The sequence below is a fragment of the Bufo bufo genome, chromosome 4 (assembly GCF_905171765.1).
Source record: "Bufo bufo chromosome 4, aBufBuf1.1, whole genome shotgun sequence".
In the NCBI taxonomy this organism is placed as follows: Eukaryota; Metazoa; Chordata; class Amphibia; order Anura; family Bufonidae; genus Bufo; species Bufo bufo.
Window position 1 is genome coordinate 121,463,053 of NC_053392.1, and position 16,209 is coordinate 121,479,261.

The following is a 16,209-nucleotide window of genomic DNA, read 5'->3' on the forward strand; positions in this document are numbered from 1 at the left end:
TATCAAATAATATAGAAATGAAAATGCACATTTACAATAGATTAATGCACAATAGTACAAGGTAAAGGATGAAACATGAAGTACATCACATTCATATTGATTGAGCACTTGTAACACTCGATAATAATCAATGATAGCAATAAAGTGTACAAATGGAGACTGTGTCTATCTGTAATCAGTCCGAAGTAGAACTACTTAGCGGTATATCCTAGAATAAGAATACATCAGGTAGTAGTGGAAGAGTCTTAAAGACCCAAAAGCCCAGGGCCTCTCAGCTAGTAATGCTTTACCTAACAAATAACCAAAAGACAAGACAAATAACATAGACAAAGACACAAGGGGGGGGGGGAGACACCTTTTTCTCATGAGGTCGTTAAGGTTGCTTTGTGGCCCAGTAATTATCACACAGGTCCCATATGGTGTTGAAGAGTACTATTTTGTCCTGAAACATGGCCGTGGAATATTCCATTGTTCGGACCTCAGTCACCCTAGCATACAAATCAGAAACCCGTGGCGGTTCAGGGCTTTTCCAAGCTCAAGAGATTAGGCAACGAGCTGCTGTTAGTATCAATAGTAATGACCTTGAGTGTGTGTTTGTTTTTTAACTTGAATGGGGGACCACATTAAGCAGGAAGGACATAGGATCAGGTCAGATTTCTACTGCAAAAATATCACTCGGGAGGGTGCCTACTCCAGTCCAATAGGGGCGTATCTTAGGGCAGACCCAGAAAATATGAGGCAATGTACCCCTATGTAAGCCGCATCTCCAGCAGTCTCCCGGGACTACTGGGTTCATTCTATGGAGGAGGTCAGGAGTGTGGTACCGACATAGATGATTTTGCTGTCCTCCTCCATATAAGGTGCCAGAGTGCGTCCGGTAAGGCCCTCCCCAGATACTCCTCCCACCGCACTATGTAGGAATGCCTTTTAACCCGATCGGGGAAGGGAGTCGGCAATATGGAGTAAATCTCAGAAATTAGACCTTTCGCATGTACCCCTTCCCTGCAAAGGCATTCAAAGGGAGTAGGGAGGGAAACTGTGATCCCTGAAAAAATGGACTGGGCAAAGAGACTAATCTGGATATAAAAGTAATTGGAGGAGGGGGGGGGGATCATATTTGGTCTGGAGGGTAGAAAAAGGCAAAAGGTCCCTAGTGAAGGGGTCCACAATATCAGCAAACCGAAACACCCCCCGCTGAAACTATGGTCTCGTTGTGGACGTGGTAAGACTAGCAGGGAGTATAGGGTGATACAAAAAGGAGGTCATGGGGGAGTGGTTAGAAACCAGAGGGAATTTACCACTGCACTGCTGCCATATGAGTCTAGTACAAGCCATGGGCCCCAAGAGATCCTTAGCTGGCAGAGTCTTGTGAGATCCGGACCATAGCATGGAGTTAGAAAGACTCTGGCTAGCTCCAATACATCCTACTTGCATCCAGACAGAGTATGGGTGCAAGGAAGCCCAGGCCGTGACAGAACGTAGCTGGGCCGCCCAGTAATATTTGGACAGATCCGGTACCCCTAGTCCCCCTTGATGCCTACTAGATCGGACTGACCGTGGGATTCTATGACGCCTTCCTGCCCATATGAATCTAAGGAGGTGAGATTGAATGGATCTCAGATCTTTGAGGGGAACTATAATCGGTAAGGTCTCAAAAAGATACAGAAGCTTGGGCAAGATCGTCATTTTTGTCTCGGCAATACGTCCCATGGGAGAGCGTGCCACTTGTCCAGGAGACCCCTGATCTCCGCATATATGCGTGGGAAGTTAGCTTTATAAAGGTCCCCATATCGGGGAGTGAGGTCAACACCCAAATATCGCAGGGAGTCTGTCTTCCAATGGAAAGGGAAGTTAACCCTAAGAGAGCCCAGGGCCATCTGAGAAAGATTAAGAGGGAGGGCCTCAGTTTTATGGGTGTTGACCTTATACCCCGAGAGTCGACTAAACTCCTGCAGGATGGAGTAGAGGTTTGGTAGGGAAATATGAAGCTTGGTAAGGTTAAGAAGGATGTAGTCTGCATATAGCATTAGAGCCGGGTCTTCTGAGCCTGCAGCCCTCCGGTGTCAGAGACACCCATTAGAGGCTTAAAATAAAAATTTAGGCTAGCACTCATTGAGCACATGTACAGAAGAAAGGGCAAGGCAGAAGCGATAATAAACAGTCTTCTCCTCGGGGACCCAACCTGCTCCTGCTAGACTGCAGGAGCTTTAATCCTGCACCATCGAATAAACCCAAGCACCATACATGTATGGGGCTTGGTTGTTTTGGTGTAAGGCAGAATTAGAAAAACCATTTCTTTCTTCCAAACAGCACACCTGTCCATAGGTGGTGTCTAATACTGCAGCTCAGCTCAATGAGTGACTGGGACTCCTGCAATGCTACACACAAAAGCTGATTTTCTTTTTAAAATCAGATCATTTTTATTGAACATTTTACAGTGTAAATACACGTTTTAACACATTACGTACACGGATGACAGAGACATACTGTCCATAAGGCTAATAACAAAAAATACCAAACTATGTGTAATACTGTATATGCTGGCGTATAAGACTACTTTCTAACACTAAAAATTATTTTCAAAAGTCGGGGGTCGTCTTATACGCCGGGTATACTCAGATCCGATGGTATATTCTAACCCCCAGGCGTTCCCATGGTGACGGGGACACTTGCCTGGGGGTTAGAATATACAGGGCCCCGCCGCTCACAGGAGTATACATTTATTAACTGTAATCTGTAACTTTAACTTTAAATGAGCGCTCATGTCTTTACTAGGGTACCTTACTCTCAGCTCCGCTAACAGGCAGTGTGGGCGGCGCTCACTCACTGACGTCACGTGCCTGCTCCTCCCACTAGGTGGCGCAGGCGCGTGACGTCAGTGAGCGCCGCCCGCACTTCCTATTACCAGAGCTGAGAGTAAGGTACCCTAGTAAAGACATGAGCGCTCAGTTAAAGTTACAGATTACAGTTAATAAATGTATACTCCTCTGAGCGTCGGGGAGGGGGATCTGTGGATGGCACTGTTTAGGGGGGGATCTGTGGATGGAACTATTTGGAGGGGGATCTGTGGATGGCACTGTTATGGGGAGAGGGATCTGTGGATGACACTGTCACGGGGTGGATCTGTGGATGACACACATAGCATAAGATGCTATATAGTGTCATTCACTGATCCCCCTCCCCATAGCAGTGTCATCCACTGATCCCCCCTCCCCATAGCAGTGTCATCCACTGATCACCCTCCCGATAGCAGTGTCATCCACTGATCCCCCTCCCCATAGCAGTGTCATCCACTGATCCCCCTCCCCATAGCAGTGCCATCCACAGATCCCAGTCAGTTCCCTGGACTGGAGAAGATAGTCTTGAAGACAGGGAGGGCTGGGCATTCAGGGCTAGTCTTATACGGCGAGTATAGCCCAAACCCTATATTTTAAATGGAAAAGTTGGGGGTCGTCTTATACGCCGGCATATACGGTAATCAAGTTTCAATCCAACCCCCCCACCCCACCCTAACCTGCAAAATACAAAGGCACATTGTTAAACATTTCTATTCAGACGTTGAAACGACAGCCATGGATCCCACAATTTTTCAAATTTCGCTGGGCATCCACGCTTCTGGTTCACCATTCGCTCATAACTCAACATCGTGTCAACCGCACTTAAGAATTCGCCTAGGGTTGGCGGCGCTGTCTGTATCCAATGTAGGGCGATTAACTTTCTAGCAACATATAACATTCTACCTAACAAAAGCAGATTTTTAGACAAAAGCAGACTTGTTTTTCTAACAGTGAACAACCCCGTGGTTTACAGTACATGTTTTGATCATGTCATCTTCCTTCTAGACCAAAGAGAGTCTGCAATTTGCACTTGAAAGTTTGAATATGAATGGCTGCTCCATAGAAGATCTGGGACTGGACTTTACATTACCAGGATTTCCCAATATTGAGTTGAAGAAGGGAGGGAAGGATGTGCCTGTCACTATTCATAATCTGGACGAATATGTACGGGTAAGTGAACAGACTGAGGTAAATATGGCCTTCAAAGCTGAAGTGTAGTATGTAGATGGGGAATGATTGGCCTATATTGTGTTCTTCAGAGCCGTCTGCATATTGTACTTACTCTGATTAGTCCCTGTGAACCTCGCTATCTTTGACACTCACTTTTCCACTCCCTCATGAGTCAGTTTCATGAGATGCCAGGCAGTCTTGTGGTTAGAGTTGACACTATACCAACATTTTTATTTGATTGCGATACTCGATACCATGTGAAAGAAAAATAATTTAAAAAAAAGCTGTGTGCAATCCACATTTATCGGAACGTCCGGTACATAATAGAACAGTCCTAGCCTATTTTTTGGGGGTTGACAAGGTGACTAAAAAATGATGAATCGTGTGCTTTTCATTTTTTTTCCCCCTGCATAAGAGAGAGATTTTTTAATATATTAATAGTCAGAACTTTTTTGGACACGGTGATACCTAATGTTATATATATATATTATACAGTACAGACCAAAAGTTTGGACACACCTTCTCATTCAAAGAGTTTTCTTTATTTTCAGGACTATGAAAATTGTAGATTCACACTGAAGGCATCAAAACTATGAATTAACACATGTGGAATTATATACATAGCAAACAAGTGTGAAACAACTGAAAATATGTCATATTCTAGGTTCTTCAAAGTAGCCACCTTTTGCTTTGATTACTGCTTTGCACACTCTTGGCATTCTCTTGATGAGCTTCAAGAGGTAGTCCCCTGAAATGGTTTTCACTTCACAGGTGTGCCCTGTCAGGTTTAATAAGTGGGATTTCTTGCCTTATAAATGGGGTTGGGACCATCAGTTGCGTTGAGGAGAAGTCAGGTGGATACACAGCGGATAGTCCTACTGAATAGACTGTTAGCTGCTTTTTTCTTGCCATAATACAAATTCTAAGTAAAGAAAAACGAGTGGCCATCATTACTTTAAGAAATGAAGGTCGGTCAGGAAAACTTTGACAGTAAAACTTTGAAAGTAAGGGCTATTTGACCATGAAGGAGAGTGATGGGGTGCTGCGCCAGATGACCTGGCCTCCACAGTCACCGGACCTGAACCCAATCGAGATGGTTTGGGGTGAGCTGGACCGCAGAGTGAAGGCAAAAGGGCCAACAAGTGCTAAGCATCTCTGGGAACTCCAAGACTGTTGGAAGACCATTTCAGGGGACTACCTCTTGAAGCTCATCAAGAGAATGCCAAGAGTGTGCAAAGCAGTAATCAAAGCAAAAGGTGGCTACTTTGAAGAACCTAGAATATGACATATTTTCAGTTGTTTCACACTTGTTTGTTATGTATATAATTCCACATGTGTTAATTCATAGTTTTGATGCCTTCATAGTCATGAAAATAAAGAAAACTCTTTGAATGAGAAGGTGTGTCTAAACTTTTGGTCTGTACTGTGTGTATGTATGTGTGTGTGTGTGTGTGTGTGTGTGTGTGTGTGTGTGTGTGTGTGTGTGTGTGTGTGTGTGTGTGTAAATTTGGTTTTATTTTTTTTCAAACTTTTTTTTTTTTTTTTTACTTTTTATTTAATATAACTATTAGCCCTGAGATCTTTTGATCCCTTGTCCTATTCACCCTGATAGAGATCTATTAGGGTGAATAGGATCTTACACTGTCCCTGCTGCCCTGTGCATAGTACACACAGCAGCAGGGAGCTTACCATGGCAGCCAGGGCTTCAGTAGTGTCCTGGCTGCCATGGAAACTGACCGGAGCCCTGCAATTTGACTGCTGGGGCTCTGATCGAAAGCGGCCTTTAGCCGCTTGCCACTGTCACGAATGAAAATAGTTAACCCCTAAATGCAAATGTATGGAGTGGGCTGCTGACGTTGATCGCGGCACCTGAGAGGTTAAATTATGGTGTTTGGTAGGATAGCAGGTGCTGGCTGTATGGAGCGGGCTCACTACAGCATCCCACTCCATACATTTGCATTTAGGGGTTAGTTATTTTCATTGGTGGTACAGTGGCAGCTTCAGAGCACCCTCCCCTTAATGTTTTAATTGGTGGCAGTGGCGGCTGTGTCACAGTGGCGAGAGAGGGACTCCCTCCTTCCATGTAAATTAGACAGAGCTGTAGTGATGGCTGACAAACTCCCTACATCTACCAGTTTTTACCCTTGCAAAGTTAAAGGGAGCAATAAAACTGTGAAACTATTTTGTGTGGAATGCTTCCCAGGTAGCAGTGCTTTGGGGCTAGATGTAATTGAAACGTAGCACAGTGTGAAGCGGGTTTGTCTCATTTAGCAGTGGGGGACACTGCTTTGTCTAGTACACTGGCAGGCAATTACGGCCGGAGCTGACATACAAGGCATATGGTAACTTGAAGATTACATGCAGCTTTCTGTTTCTTTGCAGCTTGTTATTTATTGGGCATTGAATGAAGGCGTCTCCAGGCAGTTTGACTCTTTTAGAGATGGCTTTGAATCTGTCTTCCCTCTTAACCACCTGCAGTATTTTTACCCAGAGGAGGTTTGTAATTTTGCTTTATTCTGTATATACTACTGCATATGGTAATAGGTTCATTTGATGACCTTTTCAGTAATTTTGATGTTTTATTTTGTTAGTTCCCAGAGATATTACAATGACTGATTTCAAATCTCTGGCTTTCAATCTGCAGTCCATGACGATTGCTATGTCACATGCTCTTATTTTATTGCAACACATTATATTACACCTTGGTTGAGTAGTCTCATCTGCTTCTAGGCGTTTTCAGTGATCATTGCTTTTTTTTTTTCATAACAAATATCATTGATTGTTGCTGTCTCTTAATAGTTGGATCAACTTCTTTGTGGAAGTAAGGCTGATCCTTGGGATGTGAAGACGTTGATGGAGTGCTGTAGGCCTGACCATGGATATACACATGATAGGTCAGTAGAAAACTTGTATTTTTCTCTGTCTATGATCATGTGTGTTGTACTTAACCATCATAAGCGTACTGTAATATGTCCTCCTATTCTCTTGCAGTCGCGCTGTGAAATTTCTCTTTGAAATCCTCAGTAGTTTGGACCATGAGCAGCAAAGACTTTTCCTCCAGTTTGTCACAGGGAGCCCAAGACTGCCGGTTGGAGGTAAGACCTACACCTCTATGCAAGACATTACACCCATTAAACTAACAAATAATAATAAAGGAAAATGTAGTTTTAGCGGTCCATGCAGGAAAGTAATGGCTGATGGCTTGTTGGTCATATGTTAAATATTAATCCCTTTAGGACCTGAAATTGCACATGCTTTTTGTTTTAGTACTTTTGCACAATAGAAAACATGTGTTATGTAGAGCAAAAAGTAATTTTTGTGTAGCCACATTTTAAAATGCTTAAAGGGGTTGTTCATTGTAAAGATATTAATGACCTTTCCTCAGGATAGGTCACCAAAATCAGATCGGTGGGTGTCTGACTCCCGGCATCCCTGCTGATCTGAGGTAGTGGAACTTGTACAAGCGCTGCTTCCGCTTCAAAATGACCTGTGCTCACTTGACTAGGACGAGCAGTTGTAATTACACTGTTGCGCCTCTACAGGCCAGATGACACCCAATTTTGAAGTGGAAGCAGCGATTGTACAAGCACCACCACCTTTTATAATGCCTGATCATCAGTTTCTTTAGACTGTACAGCCCCTTTAACCTCTTTACCATTTCATCAAGGTAGTTGTATAATGATTAGATTTTTGTTGAATTTTTTTTTATTGGTACTATTTTGGGCCAAATATAGTTTAATTTTCATTTTAAGACCCAGAATTTTGCCTTTTTATTTTCTATATTCCATGTGTTAAAGAGGTCTCGAACTGTGGGGATGCCTGCTGTATGTTGTATCTGTTGAAAAACTCATTCTCTCCTGCTCTGTGGCTCCTTTTGGCCCTGTAAAGTTCCGTACATATGGGGTCACGTGCGCGCCACTGCAGCAAATAACAGGCTTCAGCTGTGACATGTCCATCAGTGGCATCTTATTGCCGGGTTAGGCTACTTTCACACTGTCGTTTCTGGGTCCGCTTGTGAGATCCGTTTCAAGGCTCTCACAAGCGGCCCAAAACGGATCAGTTTAGCCCCAATGCATTCTGAATGGATAAGGATCCGTTCAGAATGCATCAGTTTGGCTCCGTTCCGCCTCCAATTTGCTCTAGAGGCCCACACCAAAACGCTGCTTGCTACTAGGACATAGTTTGCATGTCAGTGTAACTATGACAGGCAGACTATTAGGCCAACTGCACACGTTGCTGATTTATGTTTGTTTTGTTTCTCTTGCGGAAAAACAGCAGCATAACACAGTAGCAGCAAAGTGTACAAGATTAGATAAATCTCGTGTACCCTTTGCTTTTGCGTTCTGTGTGGATTTTGAAAACTGCAGCATCTCAGTTCTTTAAGTACTTTTGTGTGGATTTCACGCTTTTCAGTGAGATCTGCGGCAAAACCACATCATATCCACACCAAAACCCGCAAGTAACACATGCAGTTTTTGTGTACGGAAATTCATGGATAATATTGTAGAATTTCTGTCAGACAGCCTAAGGCCAATTACAGTTGGTTGCTTACAGTAAACCATTGACAGTTGTTAGGTCCCTGGTTGCTGTTGACCGAGGATCTGACAAAGGGAGCCACATCCTTCTGTAAAACATCTTAAAGAGGACCTTTCACCTGGAAAAACATTGTGAACAAAGTATGCTGCCATGGAGAGCGGCGCCCGGGGATCTCACTGCACTTACTATTATCCCTGGGCGTCGCTCCGTTCTCCCGTTATGCCCTCCGGTATCTTCGCTCAGTAAGTTATAGTAGGCGGTGTCTGCCCTTGTCCTGTGGGCGTCTCCTTCTCCTAGGCTGCAGCGCTGGCCAATCGCAGCGCACAGCTCACAGCCTGGGAGTTTTTTTTTCTCCCAGGCTGTGAGCTGTGCGCTGCGATTGGCCAGCGCTGCAGCCTAGGAGAAGGAGACGCCCACAGGACAAGGGCAGTCTCCGCCTACTATAACTTACTGAGCGAAGATACCGGAGCCTATAACGGGAGAACGGAGCGGCGCCCGGGGATAATAGTAAGTGCAGTGAGATCCCCGGGCGCCGCTCTCCATGTCAGCATACTTTGTTCACAATGTTTTTCCAGGTGAAAGGTCCTCTTTAATCTAATTTAATTGGTCCTCAGAATAGGTCATCATTATCACATCTGGGGGGGGGGGTTTCAGAGTCCCAGCACCTCTCCGAATCAGCAGTTGAGGGAGCTGCCGAGCTCACCAGAGCACTGGTGAGGACAGCCGGCTCCCGGCAGCTTTCCACGTACATCGTATAGCGGCTGTGCTTGGTAATCTCTTCATTGATGCTGAGCTGCAACTAGGCCATGTGACCGATATACGGTGATGTGACATGGTGTAGAAAGAGGCCCCGACGGTTACGGCACTCTGGTGTCTTCTAACAGCTGATCAGTGGTGGCCCCAGGTGTCGGACCCCCTTCGATCTGATATTGAGGACCTATCCAGAGGTTAGGTCGTTAATATAAATTACCAGATAACCCCTTTAAAACCATTCGGCAGGCCTTTCTGGTAGAAAAACAACCTTCCTGTTCATCATACCTGGAATACGACAGCCTACTGGATGGTTTTAATGCTAGTGTGAAACTAGCCCAGCAGACTGTGTATCCGAATTCACCATGATATATAGTGCATTCTTCTTAAAGCCTTATAAAAGACAGCTCACCAGAACACTATATGGCTTTCATTACAGGAAGTCTGTCACCGACTTTTCAATGATAAAATTACCAGTAATGGCCCTCAGTACATGAGATACGCATTCTAAATATACCGGAATGTCATTTGGGTGCTCAGTGAATTCTCAGGAAAAGAACTGGACTGTAAGTGACCAGCTCGGCAGGCTTTTGCATTTCAAAGTGCCCAAGCCAGCCTCTCTTCCCATATGTCTGCTCCTCCCAAGCCTTCCTCCCCTGACATCACAGCTCTCCAGATCTGATGCCTCTGACGCACTACATTCCCGTTTGTGGGCTATTGCCCCAGGGATATGTTCTGTGTGGGCGCTGTGACCTGTGCTCTTGAAGATCGATAGAAGCAAAGGAGCTTACTCCTAGAATTTGGCTGTGAGTAGAAGTGCAGCAGAGGGCGCCTGCGTGAGATTTGGAGAGGCATCACTGTGACATCAGGGGCAAGGGGAGGAAGTCTAGGGAGGAGCAGACATTGGGGAAAAGAGACAGGCTTGGGCACTTTGGAATGCAAAGCCCGTCCAGCTGAGCATTTGGCAGCTGATCTGCATATGAAAGTTCTCTTTTCTGTTAATTTACTGAACACCATAATGAGATACAAGTATGTTGAGAATGCTTATACCATTTACTGATAGCCATGGCTGGTCGTTTTAATAGTGAAAAGTTGGTGACTGGCTTTCTTTAAGGGCTTAAGCTTAATGCATGTGTTATTTCACTAGAGTGACACTAGTGGTTGCACATACAAGTGGCTGCATTTCTTTCTTTCTGGTCTGGTCCTTATTCTCCAGTGTGCATTATTCCAGAAGTAAAGATTACACTTGTATGTGTGTATTGTTTCAGTATTTGTCTCTTTACTATAGGCTTCCGGAGCTTGAACCCTCCACTCACCATAGTCCGCAAGACTTTTGAATCCACCGAAAACCCAGATGATTTCTTGCCATCCGTTATGACCTGCGTCAACTACCTTAAACTGCCAGACTATTCTAGCATTGAGATTATGCGTGAGAAACTGTTAATTGCTGCACGCGAAGGACAACAGTCATTCCACCTTTCCTGATCCGATGGGGCTTACCACGGACCTTGCTTAAGATAACAAATCATGATTATTTTCTAAACGTGTCACCAGAGTCAAGGCGACAATCTCCGCCTTATTGTAGAGGAAAAAAAACAATGCAGATTACTACAAACACACACAATAAAAAGTAACCTGTTAGTCCCATTAAACAGTCCCCTGGACGTCTCAAACTGATCAGGCTTGAAAGATACGCAAGTTTGTTTAGAAAGTTATTTTTTCTTTTGCTTAAATTATCCTTTGAAGAGTGAAGTTTTTAAATTGCTTTGCCGTGTGACTACAAAAGAGGAGGGATATTAAAGAAAAGCCGTCTTTAAGGAAGAAAAAGGATGTTTTTGAAGCTGGAAAAAAATAAATATTGCTGTGCAGTTTAAAAATCCCAGTCTGTGTGTATCCATCAAGCTATTAATGAGTCAGCTCCCTCCACCGCTTGTTCCCATCTGAAAGCAGATTCTGCATACAGATACATGGAATCGCAAAGCCCTTTCTTTGACAAATCTAGTTATGTAGTTGAGTGTATTTTTCTCACTTGACGCAGCCTCCCCAATTACCTGTTATGGGCAATTGAGTTCCTTGCAAGTGCAGACTTGATGGCAGGCAGCCTCATTGTTAGTTTTTTTGGGAAGAAGCAGCCCTGCCTCTGAACATGGTAACATCTGTCAGTGATATTCCTCCAAGTCCCAGAAACGTGTGGGGGTGATGAAGCAGAGATCCGATGGTTTGTTCTGGCCTTTTTTCCAGGATACTTTAAAACTGTTTACACAGTATATAAAGAACTGAGTGGTGTTTTTTTGTTTCTTTTTGATTTGTTAAAAATGTAAAATTAAAAAAAAATAAAAAATAAAACAAAAAAAACTTGGCTGGCTTGTATTTATCCAAATACAGCCATAGCATTTCAATTTAATGTATATTTTAAAAAATATAAAAAAAAATACAGTTTAATGCCCTGTTTAATTTTCTTCAGATTATTATTATTATTATATTTTTTTTAAGTTTTTTTTTTCTGGGTCTAGTTTGGGAGGGAGGGTTGGAAATGTTTTGACAATGAAAGCAAATGTTCTCAATGTCCTGTTCTATGTGCTGATTTCTCAGATCTGCAATAATCTACTTCATCAGGTTCATGTTTTTACCTGAATATAAATAAAACTGAGAAAAAGTTTGCTTCACGTTTTTGTTTTATTTGCTTTTGTTCCATTCTCATTAGTTCGCAACACCTCCTTGTGTGTGTGTGTGTGTGTGTATATTCTTTTTCCGGTGACAGTTCAGCTATTAAAGGGGTTGTACAAGTTATATAAAATTCAGGCAACCCCTTGTAAATAGCCTAAAATGAAAAAACTTTATGGATACTCGCCCATGTTCTCTGCTTTTTTTTTTTTTTTTCCTTGCTCTGAGCTTTAGTCCTCACCACTACTCTTTGTTTCCCTGGTTGCAGCAGTCACGTTCTGTGTACACGGGTCACTGCTGCAGCCAAATCCTGGCATCAGCTGAGATGTCCCATGTACAACTGAGATCAGTGACTGGCTGCAGAGGTGACATGTACGCATGGATCATCACTGCTGCAGGACCAGAGTGCAGCACTCGAAGATACAGGGTAGAAAACGGGCGAGTATCCATTCATTTGTTTGAGGCATTTACATGGGTTGCCTGAGTTTTTATGTAACCCCTTTAAACTGGCCAAAAATTCTCCACTGGTATGATGTGTGTTCAGAGATTAGATAGATAATGAATCTATCCCAACCAGACTCCACTTTGTTTCTTCTTGCTACGGACATGCATTCAGTCACTGTTCCTGCCAGTAGTTGACTGCACTGTCACATAACAGTGTCGAGAGGGCCAGTGTGAAAACTGCAGTATTTTATTTCTTAAAAAACATGTTTAACATAAAAAAGGTGATTTAAACAGTCATTTTCTGATGACACATTCCCTTTAAATTCATGGGAAAAAATAGTCTTACATTGCCGTATATTTAGCACTATACTACAATTGAAGGTGCATTCAAATTCGAACAATCATGCAACTCCCAGCCTCGTGGTTCTATTGAAATACACTGGAATTACTGCATGTATTTAAAGGGCATCTGTCAGCAGATTTGTGCCTATGACACCAGCTGACTTGTTACATGTGCACTTGGCAGCTGAAGGCATCTGTGTTGGTCCCATGTTAATATGTGCCCGGATTGCTGAGAAAAATGTACTTTGAATATATGGAAATGAGCCTCTAGGAGCAATGGGGGTGTTGTCATTACACCAGGAGGCTCAGCTCTCTCTGCACTTTGACAGGGCCAGGCACTGTAAATATCATCGTGCCTGGCACGGCAGTTGCAGAAAAAGCAGAGCCTGTAAATGTAAAATCTACGCCCCGTTGCTTCTAGAGGCTCATTTGCATATATTGAAACATAATTTTTCTCAGCAATGCGGGCACATATGAACATGGGACCAACACAGATGCCTTCAGCTGCCAAGTGCACATGTTACCGGTCAGCCAGTTTCATAGGTGCAAATCTGCTGTCAGATGGCCTTTAAAGAGGAGAAAAAAACCTTTTGGGGAAAACCATATTAAAATATCACACTGACTGTGGTTTTGTGCAACAAAAAATGCATGTGATCTGGCAGTGACTTGCTGTTGCGTTAAAGTTGCACAAAAAGTGCGTATTTGCGACAACCAGTAGACTAAAAAAAATTTGCCACTTGTTACAAATAAGTCACAGATGCATCCAAGTTACGTTGACCTCTATGCTGTAAAAGTTGCTTGCAATCTGCAACTACAAATCCAACAGGTTAATATTTTTGGTGGCTGCGGTGTAGTTCTCCTCACATTGTGCAGTGTTACGTCACTCACAAACATTCCTTTGTGACGTAGAGTTGTAGACCTTATGTATGAGACTGCACAAATCAGATGCTAAATATTCTCTCTGATCCTGGCCATAGATGCATTAAAGGCTATGTACACCTTTTGGGGGCAATTTTTTTTTTTATTAGTGCATTGTACTCATTTTGAGCTAAAAAAAAATCATTTTTTTTAATTGGTCTTTATTACAAATATGGAATACTTTTTTCTGTACAGGGCTGAGATGCTCTAATAGAAGGATCTGAATTTTCTGTCTTTTCAGTTCTTATCTTACTAATTAGAATGTGGCTTAAGTGTTTGACACCTCAGTAAATTGGAGATGAGGGTTAGAGCACAGAGTGAAAGTAAAAAGTACGATTCACACAGAGAAACTGTTAACCCTTTGTGACAGAACGGCTATTTTGAATAAAGACCAATTGAAAAAAATATTTTTTGCCCAAATTGATTAAAATGCTATTGTAAAAAAAACTTGCTTCTGAAGGTGTACATAGCCTTTAAAGCAATACATTTGAATCTGTCGGAAAACCCTTGTGGGTCAGGTATTTTTGGATTACATAAGAGTTTGATGTATTTGGTCTTTGCACCAGTCATATAGTTAAGTACTTCATTCATATCTTTTGTTTGTGCTTCATTTCACTTCATTTACTCTGCTTTAGTCTTATCCATCCTTTCTGTAATAGGTTTTTTGGGACTTTGGTTCTTTCTACTGCTATTTAAAAACCATGTTTCCTATTGACTTTCATTAGAGGTTGCCCGGTCCCAAAATCAAAATTCTTTATATGTGCTCCTAACACCCATCACCATGCATACATATGCCCCCAATACCTGTTTTTCATGTCCGAGCTTTCCTTCTCCCCTGGAAGACATCACATTATCCTGGCAGATCTGTTTACTTTCTCCCCTTGTTTTGTTGAATACATAACTTTATTAATACACACCTGGCTGCACTGCACAGAGATGAGTTACAGGCTGGACACGCCCCCTGCTCTGTCTGCAGCAGCTACTCCATCTATAACTCCTGTGTCTATCTTTCTACACCCAGACATGAATCTACTTCTCACCCAGTGTCTAAATCTCATCACTGACCGTCCCCAGGCTCTGCCCTCACCATCTCCAGAGTGTAATAAACAGCTGCAATCGGCAAGCACATCCAAACACATCTGTATCTAATCCTAACATGTATGTGTGCCAGGGCTTGACAAATTTCCTTGGAATCTAGGAGCCAGCTAAAAAAGTTAGGAGCCGTTTTTTTTTTACCTTATAAAGCCTTATTTTCAGCGACAAAAATAACACCTCTTAAATTAACATATAAAGAAGTCTAGAACCAAACAACATGGGCATTGTTTATCAGTGTACTGTGACATCACTGTGTGCCGCATCTCTTCAGTGTACTGTGATGTCACTGTGTATAATCCCTGTGCTGCAGCTGACAGAACTGAGATCCTTCCCCAGGATGTTTGGTCCAGGTTCATCTCATAGTTCTTCTCATGTAAACTTATTTTGTGACTAGATAAAACTGAAGCAGCGCTGGGTTTGAAGAGAAATGTCCCTCGTTGCCGCCTGTATTCGCCATCACTGCGGGATCACTGCCCTTCTGCTGTCCCAGATTATTTGTCCTGTCCGGGGGGTAATGGAGTCGATGTTATCGGCGTCTCCGTGGCTGTCCTTGTGCTCCCTCCGCTGTGGACGCGCACTGAGTCCAGGCCGGGATTTGGTTCCAGCTCTTGCCGAATCTACATCCCGTGCTGTGATGGGGAACGGGTGGGACTGCGGTCCTGTTTGTCGGAGGGATCTCGGAGCACACCCCAATAACCGGACTTCTCTGACACCCTGATAATGCTCCCCAATAACTTCCCCTCTCTATTACACCCCTATAGTGCACCCCAGTAACTGGACTTCTTTAACCCTTCAATGCACCCCAATAACTTTCCCTCTCTATTAGACCCTAATAATGCACCCCAATAACTAGACTTCTCTACTGCACCCCTATAATATTCTCCAACTGCACTTTTTACCTCCCCCTCACCATGAGTCTAAACTTTCAGACTTCTTCATGACACCGTGGGAGTTGTTGTGCACCCTTCACCTCCCTCCCGCACCCCGCTTCTTCCCCGGTGACTCCCGTCAGAACTTCTCACAACTCCAGGCTCTCGCTCTGCCCCTCCCCGGGAAGTTGTGTAAGTTCTCCCCCCGTTCACAGCCGAGTCCCCGCTCTTACTTTGAATCAGGCTGCCGCTGGCCGGTCCCGGGCTGAGCTGCTGACACCGCTGGGAGCTCCGCTCTCTCACACTCTGAGCCCGGGCAGCGTGCAGCTAACTCTTATATGCCGGCAGTCACCCACTAAAAAGAGACATGTCACTCCGGAGGGGCTCCTCTCCGAGAAACGCTGGAAGAGTCTTAGTACAGGAAAATGGAAACCCCGCCGTAGTCACCTGCGCCGCTCCTGGGACATGAGGCGTGCGGTGGAGAGCGCCTAGCGGGCAGGTGAGCGCTGCCACGTACATGTCGTGTGTCACTCCGCGGCCAGCAGACACTGACAGCCAGCGGGGAGAGGGAGTGATGTCACTCG

The 16,209-nt window shown here is 43.8% G+C and overlaps 1 protein-coding gene across 11 annotated transcripts in view; it reads left to right on the forward strand.

Moving 5' to 3' along the window:
- Positions 1–11,959, forward strand: part of TRIP12 (thyroid hormone receptor interactor 12) — a 193,435-nt gene extending 181,476 nt beyond the window's left edge. For 10 of the 11 annotated variants that reach the window (XM_040427793.1, XM_040427792.1, XM_040427796.1 and 7 more), the window contains 5 exons: positions 3,843–4,007; positions 6,390–6,503; positions 6,807–6,901; positions 6,999–7,102; positions 10,582–10,778. In XM_040427793.1, the coding sequence (XP_040283727.1) occupies positions 3,843–4,007; positions 6,390–6,503; positions 6,807–6,901; positions 6,999–7,102; positions 10,582–10,778 (675 nt within the window). Of the gene's footprint in view, positions 1–3,842; positions 4,008–6,389; positions 6,504–6,806; positions 6,902–6,998; positions 7,103–10,581 lie in introns of all 11 variants that reach the window. The other variant, XM_040427791.1, reaches the window with a different exon arrangement.
- Positions 11,960–16,209: the final 4,250 nt, after the last annotated feature.